The sequence below is a fragment of the Nelumbo nucifera genome, chromosome 7 (genome assembly GCF_055504915.1).
Source record: "Nelumbo nucifera cultivar China Antique chromosome 7, China Antique-T2T, whole genome shotgun sequence".
Taxonomy (NCBI): domain Eukaryota; kingdom Viridiplantae; phylum Streptophyta; class Magnoliopsida; order Proteales; family Nelumbonaceae; genus Nelumbo; species Nelumbo nucifera.
Window position 1 is genome coordinate 58828409 of NC_142655.1, and position 12287 is coordinate 58840695.

Below are 12287 nucleotides of genomic sequence, written 5' to 3' on the forward strand. Positions count from 1 at the left end.
AAAACATCCAAAATAATTATTCGAATAAAAATAAATAATTATTCAGTTTTTAGAAAATTAGAATGAAACATGCAAAATAATTACTTGACCTATTATTCCCATAAATCCATTAAATTTTTCTATTATATATTTACTTTTCTTATTTTTAATTTAATTTTTAAAATAAAACATCCAAAATAATTAATTGAATAAAAATAAATAATTGTTCAGTTTTTAGAAAATTAGAAAGAAACATGCAAAATAACTACTTGATCTATTATGTCCATAAATCCATTTAATTTTTCTGTTACATATTTGCTTTTCTTAGTTTTAATTTAATTTTTAGAATAAATTAATAAAGCATCCAAAATAATTATTTGAATAAAAATAAATAATTATTTAGTTTTTAGAAAATTAGAATGAAACATGCAAAATAATTACTTGATCTATTATGTCCATAAAGCCATTCAATTTTGCTATTACATATTTACTTTTCTTAATTTTAATTTAATTTTTAAAACAAAACAAGCAAACACATTGGAACTAAATTAGGTACTTTACTAAATAGTATGTTTTTGTTCCTGTATGTTGATTATAATATGTTTTTTCATAAAACAGACTAAAACATGTTATTTTTATAAATAAATATCCCATTTATGTCTTATATTTAGTGATACTAATGTTTATTTATGATTTATTGAAGTATTTATAGCATTTTCATGCGTATCTGTATCTTAATTTTACGTCCGTATCCATGTGTATCCATGGTGTATCCCGATACGTCTCTTAAATTTACCTTTCCAATACGCATAGCGTTTCCGATACTTTAAACCTTGTATTTAACTAATTAAGAAATTAGATTGTTATAGAGAGTGAAAGACGTGAGTTGTGAGAAGAGAGAGAGAACCTAATGGGAAGGGAGAAGAATGAAGAGAGAGGGTGCTGAGATGACAAAATATGAGTGGTGGGAAGGGAGAGAGGAGAGAGTCAAGGAGATTGCAAATTTGGAGTAATGGAGCAAGGAAAATCACAGTAATGTGGACTGTCTTGCTATATATATATTGTCATTTAGCTGAACTGTTGATGGACCTAATTGTTGGTTCTTGGATCCAACCTCTAAAGGATGACTGCGTCTGCGTGCCAACAAAGCCTTTGAATTGAGTCTACTTTTCCATTCTCTCTCTACTTCCCCTCCCTTCATTGGATAATATTCCTAGATATTATTTCATGGTTAACAGGCAATTGAGTGATGACCTACCTTATTAGGTCGGTTAAGCTTTAATTTGAATATATTATACAGAGATCAAACCATACATTAGACAGGAACCCTCCGGTCGTCTATACCCAACAAGTAAGAAAGTTGAACTTCTTTTAGTTCTAAACATTGCCCCATAGAAGGGTTTATTCTAGCCACGTGGCTAGGATTCTGCGCCACCATAGAACATGGTAGAGCGAACACATGAAGCCCTTGTGGACTAACTTTCGAATGCAGAAAGATCTTAAGAGGACTGAAGGTTATTAGGGTCGGTTTTGGTTTGGAGATTTAAGCCTCTTAGGGGGAATCTTTTGGGCTTTGAGGTTTTTTGGGTCTTGAGAGTGAATTCTGCCTCTTCTTCGTAAGGTTAGGGAAAGAAAAATCTCGTATTTAAAAGGGATTGGTGGGTTATGGGCTTTTGCCTTTTGTGTGTAATGTGTAATATAGCTTATCACCTTGTTGTATTCTCCTTTTCTTTAATAAAATTCCTTATTTATTTATTTACAAAAAGAAAAAGAAAAAAAAGTCTAAGTATCATCCCAACAAACCAAAAACTAAACCCTCAAGCATGAAAGCCGGGTAGTCAACATTGCTAGTTCTGCAGCATTAGTCCAATACAACCTTCAGTCGCTTTTCCCTTTAAAGGCATCTGTATCTCTTTCTTTCTCTTTTCTTACTTACACTACCAATCTGTATTATTCATTAACACTACAATTACACAGTTTATTTTCATCTACACTAAAAAGAAGAACGAAATGGACTTTGTGAGGACTTCCATCTTTGACTCTATCTCCGATATTTCACAGAAGTTTTTTTTTTTTTTTCTGTAAGTTTGGTGTGCAGGAAAACAGTTGGAGCTCTTTGGAACAACTGAGAATGGTAAACATATCAGAAAATTGACAGTATATCCACTTAGCCCTCTGATGAAAGCATGCTGCACTGGTTTTAAAGTCGTTTCACTTCTTGAAATAACAAAAACCAAAATTAAACATCTGATTAGATGGTGAAAGAAGTATAGATGGAAACTGTTAGAGCACTAAAAGATGATACTCTAATGGAAGAAAAGAGATTAATATTAGAAGACAAATACCTCCTTATACTAATGAACCTTGTCGCAGTGGCTGGGCCTCATTTTGTTGGTTGTCGAGTGGCATGTATTGTGACATGATAGCCATGATCTCCGAGTCCATGTATGACTACAATGAAAGTGATAACCAAAAGTTCAGAAGGGAACATGTAACTGATAAAAATAATCATACAGATAGAAGATACACATGCGAAAATATGGAAATAAGGTTTCTTCTGTTTGGCATACCCGAAGCCTGTACTTGTAGAATATATAACCTGCTAAACCAGCCCCCGCAATACATGCTAGAACCAAGAATGTAAGGAACCATGCGTATTTTGATGAATTCCTAGCTGTACAATGGATGGACAAGGATTAAAGAAAATTACATGGTAGATTTTAAAAGGGATCAAACGAAGTTAGTTTCGTGAATTTGAGATTTTATATTTGCTGGAACCATTACTCTGAGAACAATTGGATCTGAAAATCCCAATTCCAGATCTGACACCACTGAATTAAATCTAATTTTACACACATAACTAATGAAAACCAAAATGAACCATGCCAGTCTTGTATCTTCAACTTTCAAAGTGGTGATTCAAAACATTTAAACCAATTTAAATACTAATATTTGTTCTTTGAGGTCATGTACCATAGCCAAGTAGCTGATCATACAAGTTTTATAAGGCATAGTTGAGTTGAGTTGAGAAACATTTGGAATGAAGAACATAGAAACTATTTGAAAAGCTGAATCCTTAATGTTCTGCACCATAGCTACATCAAAAAACCAATATGGGTTTTCATGATTATAGATTGGATATCCATCAACAGCAAATCAAGTCGGATCTCAGTGACTAGACTCTAGGAGAACCCCAAGGTGGGATCCATAGAATGGTTAGTTAGAGGAATAGAGTTAACGAGGACTGCAAAAGTTGTCCTTCATAGGATGACAATGCACCTCAATCTTGAAAGCCACTCTTGACAAAATGCTAAATTAATGATCATGTTTTTGAGTGTGATAACTAGATTCAATAGACTTTACCCATTCATGCAGCTATATCTCTCAGGTAGTTAGAAATTATACAAGTCTCCTTACCAATACAAGTGTCCTGATCCATTATGTATAAAAGGTCTCCCTTGCATTTGCAGTCATAACTACCCCATGTGTTCTTACAAGTGCAACCATCGCACTGACAAGCAAGACCTTCCTTGCATTCATTAATGTCTGTGCATTCAAAAGCTCTGTTAGATTAGGGATCAGAGAATTTAATATCAAATGTGTCAAATAGTTATATGGAAGTATCCAATAGGAATCAAATTGGGATCTTTGGAAAGCACCTTCACAAGTATGACCATCCCCTTGGAATCCTGGTGGGCAGTGACATCCTTTTACCTCAGACTCCTAATTCATATAAATAAAAGAATGAATAAGACAGGAACAAAAAAGAAAATAAGATATTTTCAAGTCTCTGACCAGCCATGCTGAAAATGGTAGAATGGTAGAATCATAAAGGAAAAGTATAGGGGACAATGTGACGGAACTGAGCATGCTGAAAAGGTCTTCCCATTTCTAGTATCTGTCCAGCAGCCACCATTGTTCATCATACACCTTGCAGGTCCCACAGCTGTTAATCAAAGAAAAGAAGAAAAAATGTCAGCTCCAAAGGTGATTGCCTACAATAACAATTATCTCCATTCAATAGGGGACACCAACTGGCTCTTGGTAAAGTCAGTGGATGTATCTCCCACAGACCCGGGGGCAAACCTCATCTTCACCTCCCCATCCCCCCACCCCTCCACAAATTTGAAAAAAAAAGGGTTCCGTTCTATCCATAAAGGGTAGGGAGCTGGTTGTAATCCTAGATAAAGCATAAAATTTGAAATCGTTTTTTATATCAATGATGGAATTAGTAGGGTGAACTAATCTAAGTTTAAATATTTTGTTCTCTTAGGCCCAAGAAAAAATCCAGATCCTTTTCCTAAATTGCATCTATGCAAAGTGTGAGTTCATTAACAACATGGAAAGAGATACTGCTAGTGAACTAGCCAGGAAGCAATCAAAGAAACCATTTTCTAAACTTCCAATTTATTATCCATGAGGTCATATCAAGGGCCATATTTCCCATGGGACTAGAGCTGCAAGGTTAAGCGAACATGTTCTTCCAAAAGCCAAATTTCTATGTGTCTATTACATACCAAAGAGAAGGGAAAAGTATTAATTTTATGGAGTGCCAAGCTAGACAATCGTGAAGCACATCAAAAGGATTATGTTTAGTTGCTACAAGGGAATTAATTTAAATTTATAAATAAGTATGAAGCCTGGGAAAGACATAATCATAAAAAATCAGATCCTTGTGATACTTGACTATAGCCACCATAGGTGAATATGATAAGAAGGATGAACTGAGATGGTATGGGCATGTAAAACAGAAGAATTATGGGAAAAATCACTATGATACAGGTTGAAGGCTCATAAAGGATGAAACAATATCTCTAGAAGAGGGTTGTAGATAGTGATATAACATTTGAATATGATAAGAAGGATGAACTGAGATGGTATGGGCATGTAAAACAGAAGAATTATGGGAAAAATCACTATGATACAGGTTGAAGGCTCATAAAGGATGAAACAATATCTCTAGAAGATGGTTGTAGATAGTGATATAACATTTGAATTAGATGGTATAATGTGTTGATGATGATGACTATTCTTTTTTTTATTGAAACCTGATTCTAACCTTAAGAACTATGAAAACAAGTTTAAATGTGATATTTCTTGAGTTCATGAAACTGCTATGAATCAGGCTTAAACTATCAATAGGATATTGAATGTCTTGCTTGCATAACAGAGTTTCTAAATTCATTTGTAGATTAAGAAGCCAGAGGCAATACTTGTGTGTATGTATTGCATTGCAGGTTCCTAGAATCCATCCTATTTTTTTAAGGTGAATTCTGAAATATATTAAGAACAATAATTTATATTTTTCAAATGATCACCTAGTAAGTCACCACGAACCAGTAAACCACTAGTAAAATTCTAGGAGATGGTTAAATCTCTTTTTAAAATGGACTGCTAGAAGATGGTTAAAAAATTGTATCTTGATTGGGTCCTAATCTTTTCCTATAATACCTGGATACAGATGAGAAATTGGGATATGATTCTCTGTTTCCTTGGATCCTGTATATGGATTAAGGGTACGAGTATCACATTTATTATGCCTATATTATGCTTCTCTATCTTGATTTTGAAGTTGTCATTTCATAGTATGAATATCTTGCTAAATTAATTAAACCTCTAACATATACATATTTTTGTGGTATAATTTGTTTAAATATATCATTTTATATGTTCTAAAGTTTAATACTATAAAGTGTAATAGTTCCCATGTAGCTCCTGGTGTTGTATTGGGTATATACTGTGTTTGGCACTGGTATGCTAGGTATGAATAGGTATTTGGATATCTTATACTTTTCCTGGTTTATTTATTTATTTTTCTTCTCTTTTATTTCTTATGTTTTAAGTTTTTCCTAATTTTTATTGATTTATTAATGGATCAGACAGTTTAAAGTAGACAGTTGATCCATTGGTTAGGCATCCAGTTTGGTTTTTAAGAAGTTGACAAGTCTCTAAGACTTAAAATATAATTTGGTGCATGAGGAACAAGATAGAAGAGTTCAACTCTGAAAAAAAAAATTGCAATGTAGCATAGGGGATCCTCATATTGTAGGTACAAGCATTGTCTCTACGTTCTATGATGGTTGTACAGGAACAACCAGTGTTTCATGGACTCTCTTAAATGGATGATGTGTCTGTGTCTAACACAGTTGGAGTTTGAAACCCCACAGATTCTTGAGGACACTACTATGTAACATTTTGACTTATTATCTACTAGCTTGTTTTGACGTAAATGAATAGCTAATTTAATGCCATTTTTCATATCAAACATTTCTTGGTGACAAAGGCACTATTTTAGATCCCATTTTGAAGTTAAATAATGTTAGAACTCAAAAAATATGAATTATTTTAATAGTATATACTCATCCCATAAGCATAACCTCAAGTTCATTTTTTCTCATATTGCCATGTCAGAGTCTTGGACTTGCTTTGGATTCGAAGTCCCATCTCTAAGTAGAAGCAAAACTGGTCACAACTAAATTTCATACACTTCTTTTTCTCAGTAGGAGGCTAAGGTAAGGGGGGGGGGGGGGGGGGGAGGGGAGATGATGTACCTTCACAAGATGTATAACCATCTCCATGATACTGAACACCATTCACCACAGGGCATTCACAAACTCTTCCTCTGAATGTATCCTAATCAAGGAGAAGCAACACAAAAATCCATTAAAAATGAGAACTTCTAGAATCTTAAATTCTGTAAGCAAATAGAAGTGGCAGAAGTACAAGTGAACAATTTAATTGGATTTGACTACAACTAGGATCAATTAAAAAATTCACTCACTGAGCATGTGAATGTGAGGGGCATATTTTACAATTACTATCTGCAGTTACAAAAATTAACTAGCATACCCTCGTATTTCTTTCCCAGATTAATTGGGACAACAAATTTAAAAAAATTATGAACCTTTTTTTATAACAGAATTTCATTAATGTAAACAAGCTACCCTAACAGAAGTAGAAGTCTGATAGTTACAAAGCCTTCCTGGATTACCAAAAACTATTCAGAATTATGAACCTTACTTCCTTGTGACTAAAATATAAATTTTTAAATACCTTGCAAGCACTAATATTAGATCGAGAATCCATCCAACATCCACCATTCCTTTCCTGGCACTCATTAGTCTCAATATCTGTAGAAGTGACAGAGGCCAATGTAATATCCAATCCTATTTAAATTTCAAGTTCAGTAGCCAGGATAAAACAATATAGATTTGGAAAAGAATAGGGATGCTGACCTGCACTTAAACAAACCCGGGGCTCTGTTGTCTCTTTAAATCCCGCACATATAGCCTTCAGAACTGCAGTCCTCTCCAATTTACCTTCAGAATAAGCAGTACAACAACTTGTAAAATCCCAATTTGATCGTTCAGTTTCAAATATTTTGTGATCATGCTGAAGTATAGTATCATGTCACAATCATATTCAAAATTACCAAGGCTTTTGCAAGGAGTTAAATTTCGTTATCAGAGTGTGTTTTAAATATAGGTATTTTCTTATGTTTCTTGTTTTTTCCCTATTTCTTTTTAAACCTTCATCTAAACTTCCTATGTATTCTATAATTCATTATTTCTTCTCTTCTTCACTCATCTGTTTATTTCATATAAATCTCCCTCTATATGATGCTCCATACATATTTCATTTCATTCTATCGAAACTGAAACAAAACCTAAGTTCTGGATTTCTTGTCAAAATTTAAACCCTTGAACCTAGGTGATTGAATCAGTAAAACTAAAAAGGACAGGGTTAGAAGTGAAGTTATATGAAGGAATTCAGGAGTAGCTCTAATAGGTCATAAAATGAGAGAAAGTAGATTGAGATGGTTTGCTCACATGCATAGAAGGCCATCTACAGCACCTGTTAGGAAAAGTGATCTGTTACAAGCTGAAGGAGCTAGAAGAGATGGGGGCAGGAGAAAAAAAAGATTGGTGGATGTCAAAAGAAATGATGATGATGATGATATTTACATAAAGCAATGTGTAAAACAGGATAGTTGGGACAATGCTTAGATGATGATGATGATGATGATATTTACATAAAGCAATGTGTCTCCATAAGTATGAGATGAAAAACCAAATATGGTGATTCATCAAAACAAACCAAATACGGCAATTTCAAGGGTTACAAGCTCTGATGATAAGTTGCCAAGCTCTTGGCATTTTGATACCAAGGATGTTAGTTCAGAATCTATCTGTAGGACAGCGCTAAACCACTAACCCCCTTCCTGAGACACACACATAGCACATGCACATTTCCACCTGTCCATCCACAAACACCTTCATCTCATCATAGCTATCACCTGCTTTATGGCACCCAGAAATTGGCAGTATGAATCCTGTTCATCTTTCTGAACTCTAAAGGTTGCATCTTCTGTTAAATAATTGGCTTGCAAATCCCTCCTTATTAATATTACCTCAATGAAGGCTCCTTTTTTCCTCCACCTTTCCCTTTTAAGGCTTCGAACTTATGCTAGATCACTCCTTTTTGAACATGCAGGCATGTATAAACACACTCACATAATGGTATGCAACAACAACCATCAGCACATTAAATGACATGTTGATGAGAAAACCACCTCAAACCATAACTAAGAAAAAGTAGTAAAAGAAATAAAGCTATATGTAAGTTCAGAAACCATAATCTTTTTATTTCTACAGATGGAGACCTAAGAAAAATGCTTACACATTGTTAACAATTAAAACCAGTAGCTTAATCACTAAGCTTGACAACTTCAATAATTCCTTGTAGTTACCTTCTTATACTACACAATGCTGTTTTTTATTCATAAGAATTCTAAAGGCCATTACCCAATGATGGTCCCATCTTTCAGGGTATTGGGAGGGGTTGACCGGATAACGACCTAACTATGGTTTTGTTTTTGGCACAAAGTGGCGGTTCTCAGACTTAAACCTGCTTTCTCAACTTGTTAGACCGAGATTTTACCATTACACCAAGCAATGGCTCCTAATAAATAATACGAGCAATGAGTGCAAACATGCAAACATTATGACTCATTGACAAGAAACAAGAGCAAGAAATATGTAAAATTTATAGTACTTCCATAGAAAGTGTCAAGTAACAAACCTCGATATTGAACATTATTAATAACCAAGGTTGGCAAAATGGTAACATCACCACGAGATCCTCGACCAACCTAGATTGTAAAAATTGAAATACATAATGAGTTTGCATAGTCCTGTGAATGAAGATAAGAAACCCATGTCTTTTTTGCATCAAGATTTAGAGATCGCTTTTGTTCAGATAGTTACTTCACAATGACATGATAGACAAGTATGCTCATGGGGGGTATCTAATTGTTATCATCAATAAGGATGATAAAGCAAAAAAAAAAAAAGTAGATATAGAAAAAAGAGACCTGGAGATCTTGCTCAATCTTCAAAACTTCATTCTCCACATCAGCATCAGGATCACCCATGCATTTTTTGACCTTCTCAATAGGCAAACCTAACAAATAGAATGGCATACATTAAAAAGAAATGAAAAAGAAAACTAAAACGTTTATATTGTATATTGTTTCATTGAATGTACACAGCAGCACCCACCAAGTGATTTAATAATATCCTCAGCACAATCTTTGCTATATTTCTTCTCCTTCATTGAACACCTGATATGGAAATCTGTAACAAAGTCCCACCAAACCCAAGAACGATTGCTTTCATTAGCAACTCTGTGCACACAAATCTGCCGCAGGTTCTCAATCACCACGTCCTTCCCTTCATACCCTTCTCCAAAATCCTGTTCTGGGTCTGGTGCACAGTACCTCCCATGATTTATACATTGAGATTTGCATTGCTTACTAAGTATGAAGGCCTCTGGACAGTACCAAGTTATATAATGGGGTGTAAATTGGGTATAACCTCCCTTCTCAAGAATCTGAGCGTGACCCCTAAAATTCTTCACAAAATCCATCTGCTCATCACAACGAACCCCACATTCATCATTGCTGTTGGTCCAGAGCTCATACTCAACCCTCTCATCAGGGTGGGGCATGGATTCTGTCCAATCTAACCTTATAACAACATCATCACCCTTCAGTAAAGCCTTCTTCAAACTCTCACCAAAGGACTTCTCTATTAAAACTGATGGGATTGTGATCTTCTCTATATAACCTTGCGAATCGGTGTTCTCCTCTGGAGAATCCATGGTAATCAAAGGTTCATCTATACTATCAGCCACTAAAACTGCCGCAGCCCCACCCTGTTGAGCATTCCATGCCTTCAAAGCAAAGTAGCAATCTGAAGGCAAAAGAAAATAAATCATTATACATCCATCTTTGAGACATCAAACAAAAATAATTTGGAGATACCAGTTACAGTCTTACAGAGTACCAATCAATTATTTGTACCTACAGATGATTAAATCAATACTACAGGAAGCTTCATAACAAAATAATAAAAATAGAAATACAATAAAAATTCCACGATGTTACAAAACATTTAGATCCATTAAATCAACAGTTTATGGCATTATACCCTTAACTTCTAAATAGAAGAACCACTTTAAAAGGATGGAATCAACCAATTCTATCAACACACACACAGGCGTAAACGTACTAAGCACATACCAGAATCAGAAGGCAGGAATCAGATAATCCAAATGAGAATTCAGAAATAGAAAACTACCCATCACAGGAAATAGTTTGCTTTCTAGACTATTTAAACAAAATCATTAGAAAAAATATTAAAACGGAAAAAACTAACACCTAATCATTAGTAACTGCCACATGTTAAAAGTTGAACGAAAAAGATCCACCTCAAATTACACAACTGGACATAAATACCAAAAAAATTTACACAACTGCACACCAGTGAAAATCATAGAATTTCGTTCATAACAAGCTCAATCAATAAAAATTAGCAGCTAACCATCACAGAAGTGATCCCAATTATCGCAGGTAATCAAATTACAAAGATGGCAGAACTGAATTAATTACCTCCACGATCGAGGAGAACAATGGTGGGATGAGAAGACCGGGGCTTGAAAGGCTTGTCGCCCTCGAATGAATTACAACCATTGGTGCCCTTATCAGGGTAAAGAACAGATCCCATCATCGTTCCTCCATAGTCTGGAACACCGAAGTTTCCGATCGAACCATCGTGCTTCGAGCGAAGACGCTCGGGTGACAGGACAGTAATACTGTTCTTCTCCACAACGAATCTAGCATACACAGAGCTATCTAATACCGTCAACAGCAGCAACAAAACTAGGAATTCTCTGCCAAACGCCATTGAAATCTGAAACTTTCTTCGTTTTGTGTATATGGGAGCCGAGACTGAGAGAATCGGGTGTTCTGAAGAACAAGTACCCGAGGATAAGAAAATTTCGGATGAGCGTGTGAGGATTATTCACAACGGAATCCAGGTGAAGAGGGAGAGAGAGAAGACTTTTCTTCTCGTCTACATCTCCCTGGTAACGTGAAATAAACGACATGGAGGGGTTGACGGAGTAAGCGGAACAACCATGGACGAGACTTCAGAGAGAGAGAAGAGCGAAGGGAGATTGCACTAATTCTTTATTCAATGACCAATAAGTCCCCGATCAATGATCATGACATCACGTTGCCTTAATAGCTAAGAATCAAGAGGAGTGTCAACTACGCATCAAGTTTAGCAGTGAATCTCAGTGATATCAAGATCAGATGGTTCTGAAGAAGGGATGGTGGGTCCTACTGTCCTGCAAATTACTCCGTCTGATTGGATCATCAGTATCTCATCTAGGATAACTCAATCAATCCAATCAGATCGTTCAATTAAAATCACATGGGCCCTACCTTGAATTACCATGTTTTTACCTTCTTCCACCATGGGCAAAGCATTGGTATTTGGTAGGTAATATAAATAAAGAATAAATAAAAATAAAAATATTAGATACTACTACTACCAATCAAAATTATATGGCCCCCGGCCCCCATTGGTAAGTCAATTAATTTTAGGGTAAATTACGAAGACGCTCCTGAACTTTAGTCATTAGACAAAGGCCCCCTTTCGTTAATGTTCTGTCAGTTAACTTCAAAAAAAAATTTATTGGATTGTTTAAAGTTTTTTAAATATCCAAAGTATTCTTTTTATACTATTCATTGTCTTCTCCATTGAAATTAGGTGAAATGACTACAATAAAAACAACGATTTTGGAATTCGTCATTCTCCACGTAGAACCTAATGTGCTTGAATCCCTTCTTGAGCCAATGATTCTCCATGATTTCTGAAATTATTATTTTGGTCAGAGAGTTTGTGTCGAGAAGACCGGAAAGGAGTTAAATAAAGCTCCGGGGTGAACCAACAAAGGCACCG

At 35.1% G+C, this 12287-nt stretch overlaps 1 protein-coding gene across 2 annotated transcripts; it reads right to left on the bottom strand.

Moving 5' to 3' along the window:
• Nucleotides 1-1704: 1704 nt before the first annotated feature.
• VSR7 (VACUOLAR SORTING RECEPTOR 7) lies at nucleotides 1705-11533 on the bottom strand. 2 transcript variants are annotated; one of them, XM_010262469.3, is made up of 13 exons: nucleotides 10931-11533; nucleotides 9540-10232; nucleotides 9353-9441; nucleotides 9061-9130; nucleotides 7215-7298; nucleotides 7033-7109; nucleotides 6531-6612; nucleotides 3843-3925; nucleotides 3639-3702; nucleotides 3397-3525; nucleotides 2550-2653; nucleotides 2325-2430; nucleotides 1705-2193 (listed from the first exon to the last, which is right to left on the bottom strand). In XM_010262469.3, the coding sequence occupies exons 1-12, from the start codon at nucleotides 11223-11225 to the stop codon at nucleotides 2329-2331; spliced, it is 1872 nt and encodes a 623-aa protein (XP_010260771.1). In that variant the 5' UTR covers nucleotides 11226-11533; the 3' UTR covers nucleotides 1705-2193; nucleotides 2325-2328. The 2 variants fall into 2 exon arrangements, with proteins under 2 accessions (XP_010260771.1, XP_010260770.1); XM_010262468.3 differs by having other exon boundaries at nucleotides 1705-2196; nucleotides 10931-11527.
• Nucleotides 11534-12287: the final 754 nt, after the last annotated feature.

Excerpts from the sequence above, each read along its gene's own strand:
- VSR7 (XM_010262469.3), bottom strand. The coding sequence starts at position 11,225 with ATGGCGTTTGGCAGAGAATTCCTAGTTTTGTTGCTGCTGTTGACGGTA. Across the intron at positions 7,110-7,214 it reads CCGGGTTTGTTTAAGTGCAG|ATATTGAGACTAATGAGTGC; the intron begins GTCAGCATCCCT and ends TCACTTCTACAG. Across the intron at positions 2,654-3,396 it reads GGATCAGGACACTTGTATTG|CTAGGAATTCATCAAAATAC; the intron begins GTAAGGAGACTT and ends TCCATTGTACAG.